The sequence below is a fragment of the Salvelinus fontinalis genome, chromosome 9 (genome assembly GCF_029448725.1).
Source record: "Salvelinus fontinalis isolate EN_2023a chromosome 9, ASM2944872v1, whole genome shotgun sequence".
Classification (NCBI taxonomy): Eukaryota; Metazoa; Chordata; class Actinopteri; order Salmoniformes; family Salmonidae; genus Salvelinus; species Salvelinus fontinalis.
Window position 1 is genome coordinate 42,754,335 of NC_074673.1, and position 15,018 is coordinate 42,769,352.

The 15,018-nt window shown below is 41.7% G+C and overlaps 1 protein-coding gene across 1 annotated transcript in view; it reads right to left on the reverse strand.

Moving 5' to 3' along the window:
- LOC129862645 (A disintegrin and metalloproteinase with thrombospondin motifs 20-like) overlaps window positions 1–15,018 on the reverse strand; it is a 141,708-nt gene that overhangs the window by 36,818 nt on the left and 89,872 nt on the right. Inside the window, exons 24-27 of the mRNA XM_055934506.1 lie at window positions 13,457–13,621; window positions 12,765–13,028; window positions 12,130–12,291; window positions 10,696–10,872 (exon numbers count right to left, since the gene is read on the reverse strand). Of these exons, the coding sequence (XP_055790481.1) occupies window positions 10,696–10,872; window positions 12,130–12,291; window positions 12,765–13,028; window positions 13,457–13,621 (768 nt within the window). The remainder of the gene's footprint in view (window positions 1–10,695; window positions 10,873–12,129; window positions 12,292–12,764; window positions 13,029–13,456; window positions 13,622–15,018) is intronic.

Sequence of the window (15,018 nt, forward strand, 5' to 3'; positions counted from 1 at the left end):
ATATTAATAATATGCATATCTTATCATCTGGGGATGAGTAGCTGGCAGTTGAATTTGGGTATGCTTTTCATCAAAACGTAAAAATGCTGCCCCCTATCCTAGAGAAGTTCCTCTTGGGATAGGAAAACATGTTTCTATTAAGTTGAGCATGTGCTCTTCAGAATGTTAAAATTAGGTGAAATACAACTTTTTTTTACCAAGTTAATTTTGTGGAATGACCCACCTACAGTCATATTGGGATCACCATGGAGTTCACTGTCAGGGTAATGATGATTGAAAAGATTATTGCAACGTCTAAACAATTCTAGCTCTGTGTTAATTAACAAAGTTAAGAAAATGTCCACTACAGGAGCTTCAGACTGCTTGTGATGGAAAATTAAAATAGTCAACTAAAATCAAACGCATAGTCTCCCATTGTTGCCAAACTGTGCCTCTGCCATGGCCAGAAACTCAAATAAACAACCCAAAGAGAGGGCATATTTAGTTTCCCCAACACAATTCTCTTTTTAAGTCAACACCACTCGGGACATATAAACTGAGCAACCATAAGTCAACTTTTGGAATGACAAAAAACAACCCGTTTTTCAGCCTGTCCAAACATTCACCTGGAACCAATTTTCATTTCCATGTCCCATTCCAGAAAAAATCCATTGGTGCTTAATTGAGCAAACCACCACTGTCTCGTAAAGTTATGCTAGACAATGGTAGTGAACTTGATTTCTAACAGCCAAACTAAAAAGACGGATCAGGTGTGAGGTTCTAAATTGACCTTTTAGCGCAGGATCTCCAAGGGTCCCTATTCCTGGCAAATTCTATCCTTCCAAATTCCATCCAGCCAATTCTTCTTACTCAACGCCGGTTTACTTTGGGTCTGTCAAAACCCCAAACTCTAGCCTAATTTATTGTAGAGACGAGCTCGCAAGCCAAAGACGAGGAGCGCCTTCACAGCCAAGCTCGCATTCTTTTTAGGCCTGGTTCGTCCTGGTCCTGATAATGGACTTATCTTTTTTGCGGCACAAAAAAACAACGACGTTTACCTTGCTTTCAAACCAAATAGCTACAGTCCAGTTATCAGTCAAAGGGTGACATTTTCCTCTCTCAAATAGACAAGAAAAATGGGAAAGTGTTGCATGTTCATCGTGGGACGATCCCATTGTTGTTAGAGGTCTTTGTACTTTAGAGATGGTTGAACGTCAACACCTGGTCTGTGTGTGTCTCATTAACACATTCCTCTAAGCTGAACACTCTGTTTACACCGCTAGCTTTTATGGGGGCGTTATGGGAGTGATGTTGTTGTGTGTCGCTGGTGTGTTTACCAAGCCTGCTATACTATCTCCCTTTGATTCCACCCACCCCCACTTCAGCAGTCTTTGAAGATGTGCAACAAAGTTCAGTCTGCAGCTGGGCTCCGCGGACTCAAAAGGTGGTTTTAAACCTTGAGAATAACTATGTGTCCTCAACAGTAAAATGTATGTTTTTTTCCATAATAGCAGTGACTACAAAGTCAAAAGAAAACTATTCATCCTTGGTTTGGAACACATCAGATATAATATTTGCCCACCAATGGCTGCCTCAGACTTCAGCACTGTATATTTTTAAGAACCTAGAGCCTTTAAAATGGGCTTGCAATTTACTCGGGCGAATAAGACGCTGTAGGACGATATGGGAGGAGAACTGAACGTTGCGCGATGTGAACTTCATATAAAGGGTAATACACTGACGTCTATTGTATAAAGGGTAATACACTGACGTCTATTGTATAAAGGGTAATACACTGACGTCTATTGTATAAAGGGTAATACACTGACGTCTATTGTATAAAGGGTAATACACTGACGCCACATCAGAAAGCAGCGGTGTCGAGTGCCTATGGTAAGATGTGAGGTGAAACGTGATAAGCCCTACTTTCAAGGGAGATCTGTTACTTTGAGTAGGTTACCACGCTCTTCTAGGACACTTCATCCATCAAACTCTTTCCCACTAAACCAAGTAAAAAAAAAAGAGTTTAATACAGTCCAACTCCCAAGGTACAGTATATCAACCTGATAGCCACCAACAAACCCCAACTTGAATCATCCCATCACGTCTCCGGTAAAGACGAGGTGAGAGGAACATGCATTTAAGTCCAATTTCAGAGAGGATTCACCACCCCATAAGCTTTAGAGACCTTCTCTCAGATGTGTTGCGATGCCAGTTGAGAAAAAGCAGCCGCTCTTCAGAGGGGACCTGTTCCCGATCATTGGAAGAGCCAGGGAAAGCCTGGGTTAAACGCTTCCAGATCTTTACCCTACATCTCTCATTTTATCCCGCTGCATTCATCCTCAGCTGAAACACCAGCGAAACAAATATCTGCCTAAACTAGTCACTTCCCCTCTCTTGATCTTTCTCTTTCTCCCCTTTCTCTGCTCTGTATCCAGATATTCTTTGTGGTCGCGAGGAAACTCCTGCTCTCAAAGGTTTGGGCCATTTTATGTCATCACCCTCCCTCACTGAGACTGCGTTAGCGGTTATGTCTATATGAGTGAATTCAGAGGACTAGGCCACATACAGTAGAGCCGACTATATATCACGACTATATATGACGTCGACCGTGCTCAATGGCAGATGTCCATAAAGAAAGTAGGGTCACTGGTTTACATAAAATACTTTCCCCACCACTGATGTTTAATATGTATTCTCCATATGTAACATATAAATATCATGTCTATTTCTCTTTCAGTCAAACATGTCAAGATATGCTTGTTTTGCTAGTCGATCTGGGATAAAAACAAGTCCATCTTTGTATGCAAGACATGTCTTTTGTTGGTCATTTGTTTGTATTGAGGCCTGGCAGCATAATTTAATTGCTCTCTAAATTGCAATAAATTGGAAGAAAGAAAAGCTTGGACACATCAATGTTGGCGAAGAGCATCATGCTATTATTACAGTTGTTTTGGAATGAAATCCCATGCCAAAAACGCATTACTTTGATTTGAAACAGACAGGAAATTGAATAATGGAGAAACTTAAAAATAAAAAACAACTTTTCTCTATTTCTCTTCTTTCAATATATATGTTATTCTCCATGATATTCTCCATGTTTTCCCAACTCTTTGGCCTTCTGATACAGACTTTACTGCTGCTGTCAAAGCTCTACTCATGTCCAAAGATTTTGCCTCAGATAACATAACTGAAAGCAGCATCTGGTTTGGTGTCTCCAAAGGCTTCAGCCTCCTGGCAAGCCAAAACCTACAAGATACAGCAATCAACTATTGACCAATACAACTAATGAATTGCATAATTTGGTTTGATTTTACATCAAATAATCAATCACTAAAGGGCCCAAATGTAACATTAGCCGCCTGCTCTGGTTTCAAACCTAAGCTATGACAAGAACCATGCTTGAAGAACTGGGGCTGAGGGAACCTCCGAGTCTCCAGGTCCTAGCTAGTTCCAGTTGCTAGACTGGCATATGGGCTGGATCAGGAAACACAAGCTCAATGATGTCATGACCATCTGACCCCAGGGTGACAGGTTTGGGGAATTTGTCTGCAAGTGGCCTAAGGCCAAAGTCAAGTATGTCTATGTTGTGCATGTGGATTTCATTTGAACCAATGCGATCTCTCCAACCTAGATTGCTCTCCTTGGGAACCCTCACTCACAGCAGGAAATGGTTTTCATTAGCAACAAAATAGGCATAAATGACTCAAATGTTTGCCAATTCATCACACACTGCATTATTGTTGGTTAATGTTGCTTCACACACATTTTTTTGCAAACGGTTTTTAAAACAATCATCATTACTTAAAATGTTTACATTGTTGCCAATCTGTTTTGTGTGGAACTTTACTGCTCCTAAACTGTGTTTGACCACAAAAATCTGTGCAATAAATGTCAATGATTTTCTGTCTTTGGTGAGTCATTCTCTTCGGTATCAGTTAATGCTTACATGACTTGATTGTTAAATTGGATAAACCCTGACTGAAGAATGCCACAAGACACCCTAATTATCTCGCCAGGTAAGTCCATGACAAGGTTTAACCCACACAACTGCCACTTGAGAAAACAAATCCCTTTGTGAAGCATGGCAACATACTGTATATACATAGCCACAAAGATTACAGGAATTCCATATGGAGGCATCTGTAGTCCAGCATCTAACTCATTCATGACTGTTTGTTACCGAATACTGTCTCAATGATTGAAAACGCTAATCACTGCGAAAACACAAGTCGTTACCATAGCTTAATAAAGTACAAAATTATTTGAGATCACTGACCAGGTCTCTCTTGAAAAATGTATTTTATCTCAATGAGAAAAACCTGTATAAACAAAGGTTAAATAAAAATAAAATAGATTAAAAAAAGTGAAGGGCCACCCCTCAAAGTAAGGTAAGGTTCAATTATGCCCACCACAAGAAGTATTTCAGGAAATCCGAAAGCTCCAAAGCTATGCTATTTCCTTTCGCTCACCAGACAGACCATAAGGCTCTAATAAACGTTGCGTCTCAACAGGACACCACTTGATACAGGACTTTCTTTCAACATGACATTTCACAGAAAAGGAATCTAAACTTTCATCTTGTTTAAATTCATCTTATGTAAATGTTATGCGTGATTCACTATGTAACTGAACCGTTTAGTCAAATAATTACCTCAGGGTTTCAGGTTCATGTTCACTCAATACACTGACTTCCCTGTCGCTGTATGGATTATTTTGTATGAAAAATTGTCTAAGTTAGTATTGCATAGCTTAGCATACTGCTTAGATGTTGGGATGGGGGATAGCATTTGTACACCCTAAAAAATGTTATTTGTACAAGCTAAAAATTGGTTATAGATACATGGCTATTAGAGGCCAGTATAAAAAGATAAAAACGTCAACTCCATGGCATTAGCTGAGGTATTGGCTCTGCTTCTTTTATTTGTCCTGTTAAAATACCCTCCTCTATATGTGGAAGCATGATAAAATACAACAGAAGAAAGGCACAAATTAATCCATCAACAATATTCTATAAACACTTTTTTCAGGTTTCAATTTGGGACCTCTTCAAATATAACAAGCTTGCCAACATCGATTCATAACAATTATTTTTGTAGTAAAACTGAATACTCTGTTGGTCTCCAGCCAAAGGCATTACAGAGAGAGCCCTATTACTACAATTGTAAACAGATGTGCCAGCCTGTGCCAAAGTTGGATTTGGAGTAAGTATGTTTTCTCTTGAGTTATGTAAATTATGTAAAAAATATATAATAACGATATGAATAAAGCCTGCAGTCCGTTTTACACTATGTGACAGGGGTGGAAATAACCCAAAAAATGATAGGTAGAAATTGTACAGACCATATTTATAACAAGCATGTCCCAAAAAGATGGCTAGCGTTTCTGATTATTAGATAAGACTGCTCAAGGGAGTGAGGTCAATGGTTGGTCAAATACCAAGGATCACAAACTGAACTACTATCAACCGAGCCATCGCTATAGGCTTATGGTGAACAAAACAGTTCTATAACCTCAAGGAGGCATAAATACAGACAGGAATACTGTACAGTATGTATTCATGAGCAGTTAGGCTAAGCAGTATAGTTTATGACTGGCTAGATGATATTGATCCCAATGATACCACAATATACTTCTAAGCAGACAGCGACCATTGTTATGAATATGAAACAACAATTTTTGAGAACTGAATCTATGTAAGTGATTGAAGTGTTTATGGTAATATGTTTATGTAAAGAGATTGAATAGGCTTGGTTCCAATCAGATAGACATTTGGGTAGTTGTCTGCAGCGCGTCAGTCATATGCATGTATGGATTACCACATATGCAACTAATGGATCAATATTATTTAGTGTGGGTTTTAATATATACTGTTTATGCTACGTTAGAAAGCACACTTTTATGCTATTAAGAAAAGCTCAGATTGTTGGATCTTGATGAGGTGTACAGAGACATCAGGAGGTACTGCAATGGATTTTTTTCTGTTTAAGAAAAGGACATGATTGACATTGATTAATTCCTTTCTATCAACAAATATTGCATTATATATTGTATATGAAATGCCATAGGGATATAATTAAACCGAAAGAGTTATCTTGAAGTTTGTGTCTGAAGTTAGCCTGTGTACAACTTTTGGGCGGGGGTTCAGCTTGCTTCAGATGTGGGCCTTTAGGTCTCAGTACTTTTTGCTCAGTGTAGTATATATTTTAGAATGTATTTGGTTTAAACTCAAATCAGATAAGCACACAGAGAACCTATGATGCTATTTTCTATACTACGATGAGCATAGAAAGTACATGCTCAACTATATGACTTTGAAGTTATGGAGCAAATGCCATTGCCAAAGAATGCAACACTTGCCAAGTATCACAGCATGATACTACATAGAAAAACAACACAAATGTCACAACCGTTATGTTTCTTTAATATTCTTTACAGTTGGAAAAGCTATTTCAACATGTTTATGTATTTTTGCATGTGAATGAAATAAATAGAAAAAGATGAATAACATTTCAACACAAAAAAAAAGAAGCAAAGCACTGTTGCCCCACAGCACTTACACTAAGCACCTTGGGTAAAAAAGTTGGGAGCCGCGAGGTGGCGACTGGGCTGGCGAGGCAGAGTAGGAGTCTTGGATGGAGTGAATGTCTTGGGACGGAAGGAGGAAGAGGACAAGAGAGCCCAGAGTGGACCTCACAGGAGAGCTTACGGTCAACACAAACACAGAGCCATTTTGGTAACACTTCAAATGAACTATGTGTCAGAAAGACTTCACCTTGCTATCACACGTGAAACCATGTTTCACTTAGTATTTTTTATACTGTCATAGGCACAGGAGGTTGGTGGCACCCTAATTATGGAGAACGGGCTCATTGTAATGACTGGAGCGGAATCAGTGGAATTGTATCAAATATATCAAACACATGATTTCCATGTGTTTGATGCCATTCCATTTGCTCCGTTCTGGCCATTATTATGAGCTGTTTTCCCCTCAGCAGTCTCCTGTGGTCGTAGGACATCAAATATAATATATGACAACTGGCTGACTAGCCATCAAGCAAGATGTAGTAGTTGGCCATGAATTGTTTTGAAATGTATGGATCAGTTATGGGATGCCAGGTCAGGTTCACAACTACGAAGGTTATGACAGATAGTTCAACCCAAGTGTTACATATATCTAAACTGAAACAAATAAAACATTAAAGCTGCAACAATAAATAAACTATTGTAAACAAATAAATACGTTTCATTTGAAAAATCCTTCAGACATATAAAAACTGGCCCCAGAAAAAGTGAAACAGCAACAAATGACTACAATATCATGAGAGAGGTATTTGTGTGCTTCAGTTGGTACGAGATTTGCAGATGCCAATTCAGTTAGTTGTATCTTTTGAGCTATCAGACTTTAATTAAGATGAAAGCCACATCTACAGTAGAAGCCACATCTACAGGAAGTTCATCTACAATAAAATCGTAGAGCTTTAAAAACTGGATTGCATAGTTTGATGTTTGTGCATCATAATAGACTGCATTTATCTTGCTACTGCATTAACATACAGGGCCTTTGGGAAGTATTAACACCCTTCCCTCTTTCCACATTTTGTTACGTTACAGCCGTATTCTAAAATGTATGAAATTATATATTTGTTTCATCAATCTACACACAATACCCCATAATGACAAAGTGAAAACAGGTTAAGCATTTTTTGCACATTTATTACCAATAAAAAACTGAAATACCTTATTCATAAGTATTCAGACACTTTGCTATGATACTCAAAATTGAGCTCAGGTGCATCCCGTTTCCATTGATCATCCTTGAGATGTTTCTACAACTTGATTGGAGTCCACCTGTTGAAAATTCAATTGATTTGGAAAGGCACACCTGTCTATATAAGGTCCCATAGTTGACAGTGAATGTCAGAGCAAGAATCAAGCCATGAGGTTGAAGGAATTGTACTTAGAGCTCCGAGACAGGATTGTGTCGAGGCACAGACCTGGGGAAGGGTACCAAAAAATGTCTGCAGCATTGAAGGTCCTCAAGAACACAGTGGCCTCCATCATTCTTAAATGGAAGTTTGGAAACACCAAGACTCTTCCTAGAGCTGGCCGCCCGGCCAAACTGAGCAATCGGGCAGAAGGGCCTTGGTCAGGGAGGTGACCAAGAACCCGATGTTCACTCAAACAGAGCTCCAGAGTTCCTCTGTGGAGATGGGTGAACCTTGCAGAAGGACAACCATCTCTGCAGCACTCCAACAATCAGGTCTTTATGGTAAAGTGGCAAGACGTAACTACTCCTCAGTAAAAGGCACATGACAACCCGCTTGGAGTTTGCCAAAAGGCACCTAAAAGACTCTCAGACCATTAGAAACAAGATTCTCTGGTCTGATGATGCTAAGATTGAACGCTTTTGCCTGAATGCCAAGCGTCACGTCTGGAGGAAACCTGGCACCATCTCTACGGTGGAGCATGGTGGTGGCAGCATCATGCTGTGGGGATGTTTTTCAGCGGCTGGGACTGGGAGACTAGTCAGGATCGAGTGAAAGATGAACGGCGCAAAGTACAGAGAGATCCTTGATGAAAACCTGCTCCAGAGCACTCAGGACCTCAGACTGGGGCAAAGGTTCACCTTCCAAAGGGACAACGACCCTATGCACACAGCCAAGACAACGCAGGAGTGGCTTCGGGACTAGTCTCTGAATGTCCTTGAGAGCCCGGACTTGAACCCAATTGAACATCTCTGGAGACCTGAAAATAGCTGTGAAGCGATGCTCCACATCCAACCTGACAGAGTTTGAGATGATCTGCAGAGAAGAATGGGAGAAACTCCCCAAATATAGGTGTGCCAAGCTTGTAGCGTCATACCCAAGAAGAATTGAGGCTGAAATCGCTTCCAAAGGTGCACATTATATAAATGTGATTTCATTTTTTATTTTAATATACATTTGCAAAAATGTCTAAAAAACTGTTTTTGCTTTGTCATTATGGGATATTGTTTGTAGATTGCTGAGTAAAAAAATTGATTTAATCCATTCAAGAATAAGGCTGCAACGTAACAAAATGTAGAAAAAGTAAAGGGGGCTGAATACTTTCCAAATGCACTGTAAACTAGATAAATATATTAGCTATATGACCTGTGAATAAGTTCTACAATAAAACCATTTTTTATAGTGACTCTTGTGCTGAACATATTGGCCAACCTACTGTTATGTCAGTCTGTTAAGAGTCCCTACAGCCAACTAATCACAGGTAAAGATAAAATGACAAATTCTCTGACATCAAAATGGCCGACTGGTGTTTCTATAGAAACCCAACTGTAAACAGCATTTTGATGTAAAATTCTCCTTTACTTTAGTGTAGTTTTACAGTAGAGACAAAGTGGTCACCATACAAGGCAAACGTTCAAATCGTTTGTGCCACTATGACCAATTAACACATTTACGAGAAGACAGGAAATATACAACACGTGTACTGGTGAGGGAGAGTGTATTCTGAGGTGATGTTGAGTGTTTTGCCGAACCAGTGATCCCTGTACGATGTTCAGTTTTGTGATCCCTGAAGTGGAGAAGGTGAGCGCCTAGCCGTTGTAGCTACAGTACTAGTTAACATGACTTAACGCACCTGATATTTGCCTTGCACGGGCATTATAGCTTTCTTCCTATTTCAGCAACAGTATTTGTCTAAGCATTTCAAACATCTGCCAATTCAAATTTAACCCTAAAATAAAGTGTTATATCTCGATCTATAGTGTCCTATAGTTACTCTTTTTACATTTTGTGATATATAATTCATTGGCAGTTAATTTTGGCCGCACATGAGGACTACACAGGGATGGTAGAACTGTGAAACATCTTAAATATAACATTCTAAGAGACATGACACTTTTGAAAACTGCGTTTCATCCTTAATTTATGAGTCTTTAAAAAAAAACTATTTTCATAACATAAAAAATATTAACAAACATACTGTTGTTTTTAAAATATGTTCCTCTGTACAAACTGTCATTGTTCATGAGACTTAAAGGATCAGACCGAAAAGCACCAGTAGAAATATGAAATATCATATTCAGTTATGAAACCTAGCCACTAAAAATAAAATCACACTGTACAAAGACACATACACAAAACACAGTAACAGTCATTTGTTGCTGTTTGATAAAGTAATAATATTAAAAACTCTTATACACAAATATACACTTGTGTACTTCGGTTACAGGGTGAAACAGCAATCACAAAAAAAAATGTACTTCACGCTTCACATATGAAATAAATATATTTAGAGTTATTAATTCGCCTCTACAAATATATGGCATTGTTGGACAACATTGTCCTTCTAATTTATAGTTTTAATTTTTCAGCCTAAGTTCCAAATGGGAACCATGTGTTTCTGATGATTCCCAATGTGGAGCAGCATTCTGTGTGTGTTCTCCCTCTCCCTTGTTTCTAATCAGCACCATGCCACTGCAGGGCCCAGTGTATGTGGGCTGGGGCTAACGTAGCCTAGCGCTGATGCTAGCGCTCCATTAACTCTCCTTACAGAACCCCTAAAACACAGTAAGCTAGCCGCTAGCCTCTAGCTGCTAGTCGCTAGCTGCTAGCGGGCAGCCAGAAGTACACTCGCTGTAATTTAAGCACACCCCCATGTCTACTCACGGTGACGCGCCCCAGTGAAGGAGGAAGTCAAGGGGGAGTTAGGGAAGAGGAAGTACTATCGTACCGGCTTCCATGGTCGGCGGTGCCAGGATGCGCTGCCCGGGCACAGGTCCAGGTTACACTGCTCCACGTCGGGAGGCTTGTCCAGGATGTCACAGTTGTGGTCGTTGAGTCTTTGACCGTTGGGCCGTTGGCATACCACCTGGCGCGTCCTCCTGCCTCCACCACACGTCTGGGTACACTGAGAGGCAACAAGGGAAGATGAGGGGGGTCACTGAGTATTCAGCAGGCTCCTAAGTACAGTATGTCAATAGATCTTCTTTCAGGGCAGGATTAGATGAAGAGGTGCAGAGGAAAGGAAGTGACTTTAGACTATTGACACATGCCCAGGAGTCTGAAATGGGTATCTGTAGTTTAGTAGTGGACTATATTGCATGCCCAGGAGTCTAAAATGGGTATCTGTAGTTTAGTAGTGGACTATATTGCATGCCCAGGAGTCTGAAATGGGTAGCTGTAGTTTAGTAGTGGACTGTATTGCATGCCCAGGAGTCTGAAATGGGTATCTGTAGTTTAGTAGTGGACTGTATTGCATGCCCAGGAGTCTGAAATGGGTATCTGTAGTTAAGTAGTGGACTGTATTGCATGCCCAGGAGTCTGAAATGGGTATCTGTAGTTTAGTAGTGGACTGTATTGCATGCCCAGGAGTCTGAAATGGGTATCTGTAGTTTAGTAGTGGACTGTATTGCATGCCCAGGAGTCTGAAATGGGTATCTGTAGTTTAGTAGTGGACTGTATTGTTGTAGCGTTGTTTAACCGAAGCAGATCTGCTTAATAACCTTTTACTGCAGTGGGCTAAATCAGGATCACAGGGTGTTTCTTGGTAGTCTTAAACAAATCTTTTTTGAAACAAAAGTATACACCTAACACACATGGCTATGGACTTACAAAAAAGAAGACACCTGTACCATGTCAGATATAGAGTTGAATGTATAATATTTTGAGTTTGCATCCCAATACTACAATTTATATACATCACAGAAGACTGAAATATAACAAAACCGTTTGACATAGAAAAAACGGATTGTCAGTGTCAAAAATAAATAGACCACTACTCCCGGGTGGCGCAGTGGTCTAGGGCACTGCATCGCAGTGCTAGCTGCGCCACCAGAGTCTCTGGGTTCGCGCCCAGGCTCTGTCGCAGCCGGCCGCACCGGGAGGTCCGTGGGACGACGCACAATTGGCATAGCGTCGTCCGGGTTAGGGAGGGTTTGGCCGGTAGGGATATCCTTGTCTCAGTATGTAAAATGTAATAAAATGTATGCACTCTACTGTAAGTCGCTCTGGATAAGAGCGTCTGCTAAATGACTAAAATGTAAAAAATGTAAATGTAAATAAAAACTAAGTATGAAATATGAATAACAATCCACCCATGAGGCCACTAGGTCATTTGACTGCAGGAAAGGGATGCACATAGTCCTTGTACTGCCTGTGTACTGACCTCTCCCCAGACGCCGTAGTTCCACAGAGGGCAGGGTCCTGAGTCGCAGTTCTTAGACTCTGCAGGTTTGACCCTCTGGTCACAGTGGCTGGTGCTGCGACCCTCCGCATCCTGACACACCACCACCCTCCTCTGGAAGCCCCCTGCACACGTACTGGAGCACTATGGACGGGCACAGAGTGTGTGTTACAGACAGAGGGGAAACACACACAGACAACTTTGTACAGACCAGCTGCAATGTAAACCAAAGCCAGCTGTGGAGTTAGAGTCCACTGTGGAGTTAGAGTACACTGTGGAGTTAGAGTACACTGTGGAGTTAGAGTACACTGTGGAGTTAGAGTACACTTGGTCCACACACAGATGGAAAGCATCGACCTTAGAAGGATAACATGACACATAGAACAGCCTTGAACTACGCAGCAGGTATTTTCTGCAACCAATTACAGTTACACATCACATCTTTGCTGTCTCAGTAAGAGATCTCTATGTGAGATACAGCAGCACGCAGTTAGACAATTAAGTGAGACAGAGCAGTGAATGGAGATGGTATCGAAGTGCCAGGGGGTTTTCTTGACCATGTAACCCGACCAGGAATGGCATGGTCAGGTGACATGGTCCTATGGTTCTGTACATACTCCTCCCCAGGGTCCCGTCCTCCACTGGTTGTCTGCCGAGGGGACGTTCCAGCTGCTGTGTCCCGGGTGGGTGGCGGGGTCGTGGGGGCTGTAGGGTTGGTCGTTGGGCCTCTGGCGGTACACGGAGGGGCAGGGGGCGCCTGTACACTCCTGCTCTGTGCTGGGCCTCTCGTCCTGATCGCAGAAGGACTCGTCAACCTGGTGGTGGTAGTTACTGCACACCACCTGCCTGGTAGCCCGGCCCACACCACACGTCACTGAACACTGGGCAGAGAATAGACAAGGTCAAATCACTGAACACTGGGCAGAGAATAGACAAGGTCATATCACTGAACACTGGGCAGAGAATAGACAAGGTCATATCACTTAACACTGGGCAGAGAATAGACAAGGTCATATCACTGAACACTGGGCAGAGAATAGACAAGGTCATATCACTGAACACTGGGCAGAGAATAGACAAGATCATATCACTGAACACTGGGCAGAGAATAGACAAGGTCATATCACTGAACACTGGGCAGAGAATAGACACGGTCATATCACTGAACACTGGGCAGAGAGCAGAGAGAAGATCAAATCATCAGACATAAGTGATGCATTATTTCAGTAGTAAAGGCAACTTTACTACAAAATAGCTGTTGACATATATTTATACTAATAGAGTTGGAAAAATTACAACTATAACATACAGGAGACCACTCCCAAGAGCGCCACTGGCCACACGGGCTGAAGCAGGCTGAGGATTCTGGGGGCCGGAGCAGCTGGGCACAGTAGGACTCGTCTGCCACTCCACCCTGGGCATCCCGACAGCTGACGTAACGGGCACGCTTCCCTTTCCCACAGGAGACAGAGCACTGAGACAGGCACACAGAGGAACACAAACATTTAAGATCAGACGTATAGTAAAAGCATTGTGTCAAACTGTCTCTCTTCTATATCTAATAGTACAAATCAAACAGTGAAATGCTTATGGGCCCTTCCCTACAATGCAGAGAGAAAGAAAGTAGAGAAATAATAGAAAAGTAAAACAGGTAATAATAAAAGTAATAATAGATACAGTGCGGAGAAGAAGTATTTGATACACTGACGATTTTGCAGGTTTTCCTACTTACAAAGCATGTAGAGGTCTGTAATTTTTTTTATCATAGGTACACTTCAACTGTGAGAGACGGAATCTAAAGCAAAAATCCAGAAAATCACATTGTATGATTTTTAAGTAATTAATTTGCATTTTATTGCATGACATAAGTATTTGATACATCAGAAAAGCAGAACTTAATATTTGGTACAGAAACCTTTGTTTGCAATTACAGAGATCATACGTTTCCTGTAGTTCTTGACCAGGTTTGCACACACTGCAGCAGGGATTTTGGCCCACTCCTCCATACAGACTTTTTCCAGATCCTTCAGGTTTCGGGGCTGTCGCTGGGCAATACGGACTTTCAGCTCCCTCCAAAGATTTTCTATTGGGTTCAGGTCTGGAGACTGGCTAGGCCACTCCAGGACCTTGAGATGCTTCTTACGGAGCCACTCCTTAGTTGCCCTGGCTGTGTGTTTCGGGTTGTTGTCATGCTGGAAGACCCATCCACGACCCATCTTCAATGCTCTTACTGAGGGAAGGAGGTTGTTGGCCAAGATCTCGCGATACATGGCCCCATCCATCCTCCCCTCAATACGGTGCAGTCGTCCTGTCCCCTTTGCAGAAAAGCATTCCCAAAGAATGATGTTTCCACCTCCATGCTTCACGGTTGGGATGGTGTTCTTGGGGTTGTACTCATCCTTCTTCTTCCTCCAAACACGGCGAGTGGAGTTCTAAAGCTCTATTTTTGTCTCATCAGACCACATGACCTTCTCCCATTCCTCCTCTGGATCATCCAGGTGGTCATTGGCAAACTTCAGACGGGCCTGGACATGCGCTGGCTTGAGCAGGGGGACCTTGGGTGCGCTGCAGGATTTTAATCCATGACGGCGTAGTGTGTTACTAATGGTTTTCTTTGAGACTGTGGTCCCAGCTCTCTTCAGGTCATTGACCAGGTCCTGCCGTGTAGTTCTGGGCTGATCCCTCACCTTCCTCATGATCATTGATGCCCCACGAGGTGAGATCTTGCATGGAGCCCCAGACCGAGGGTGATTGACCGTCATCTTGAACTTCTTCCATTTTCTAATAATTGCGCCAACAGTTGTTGCCTTCTCACCAAGCTGCTTGCCTATTGTCCTGTAGCCCATCCCAGCCTTGTGCAGGTCTACAATT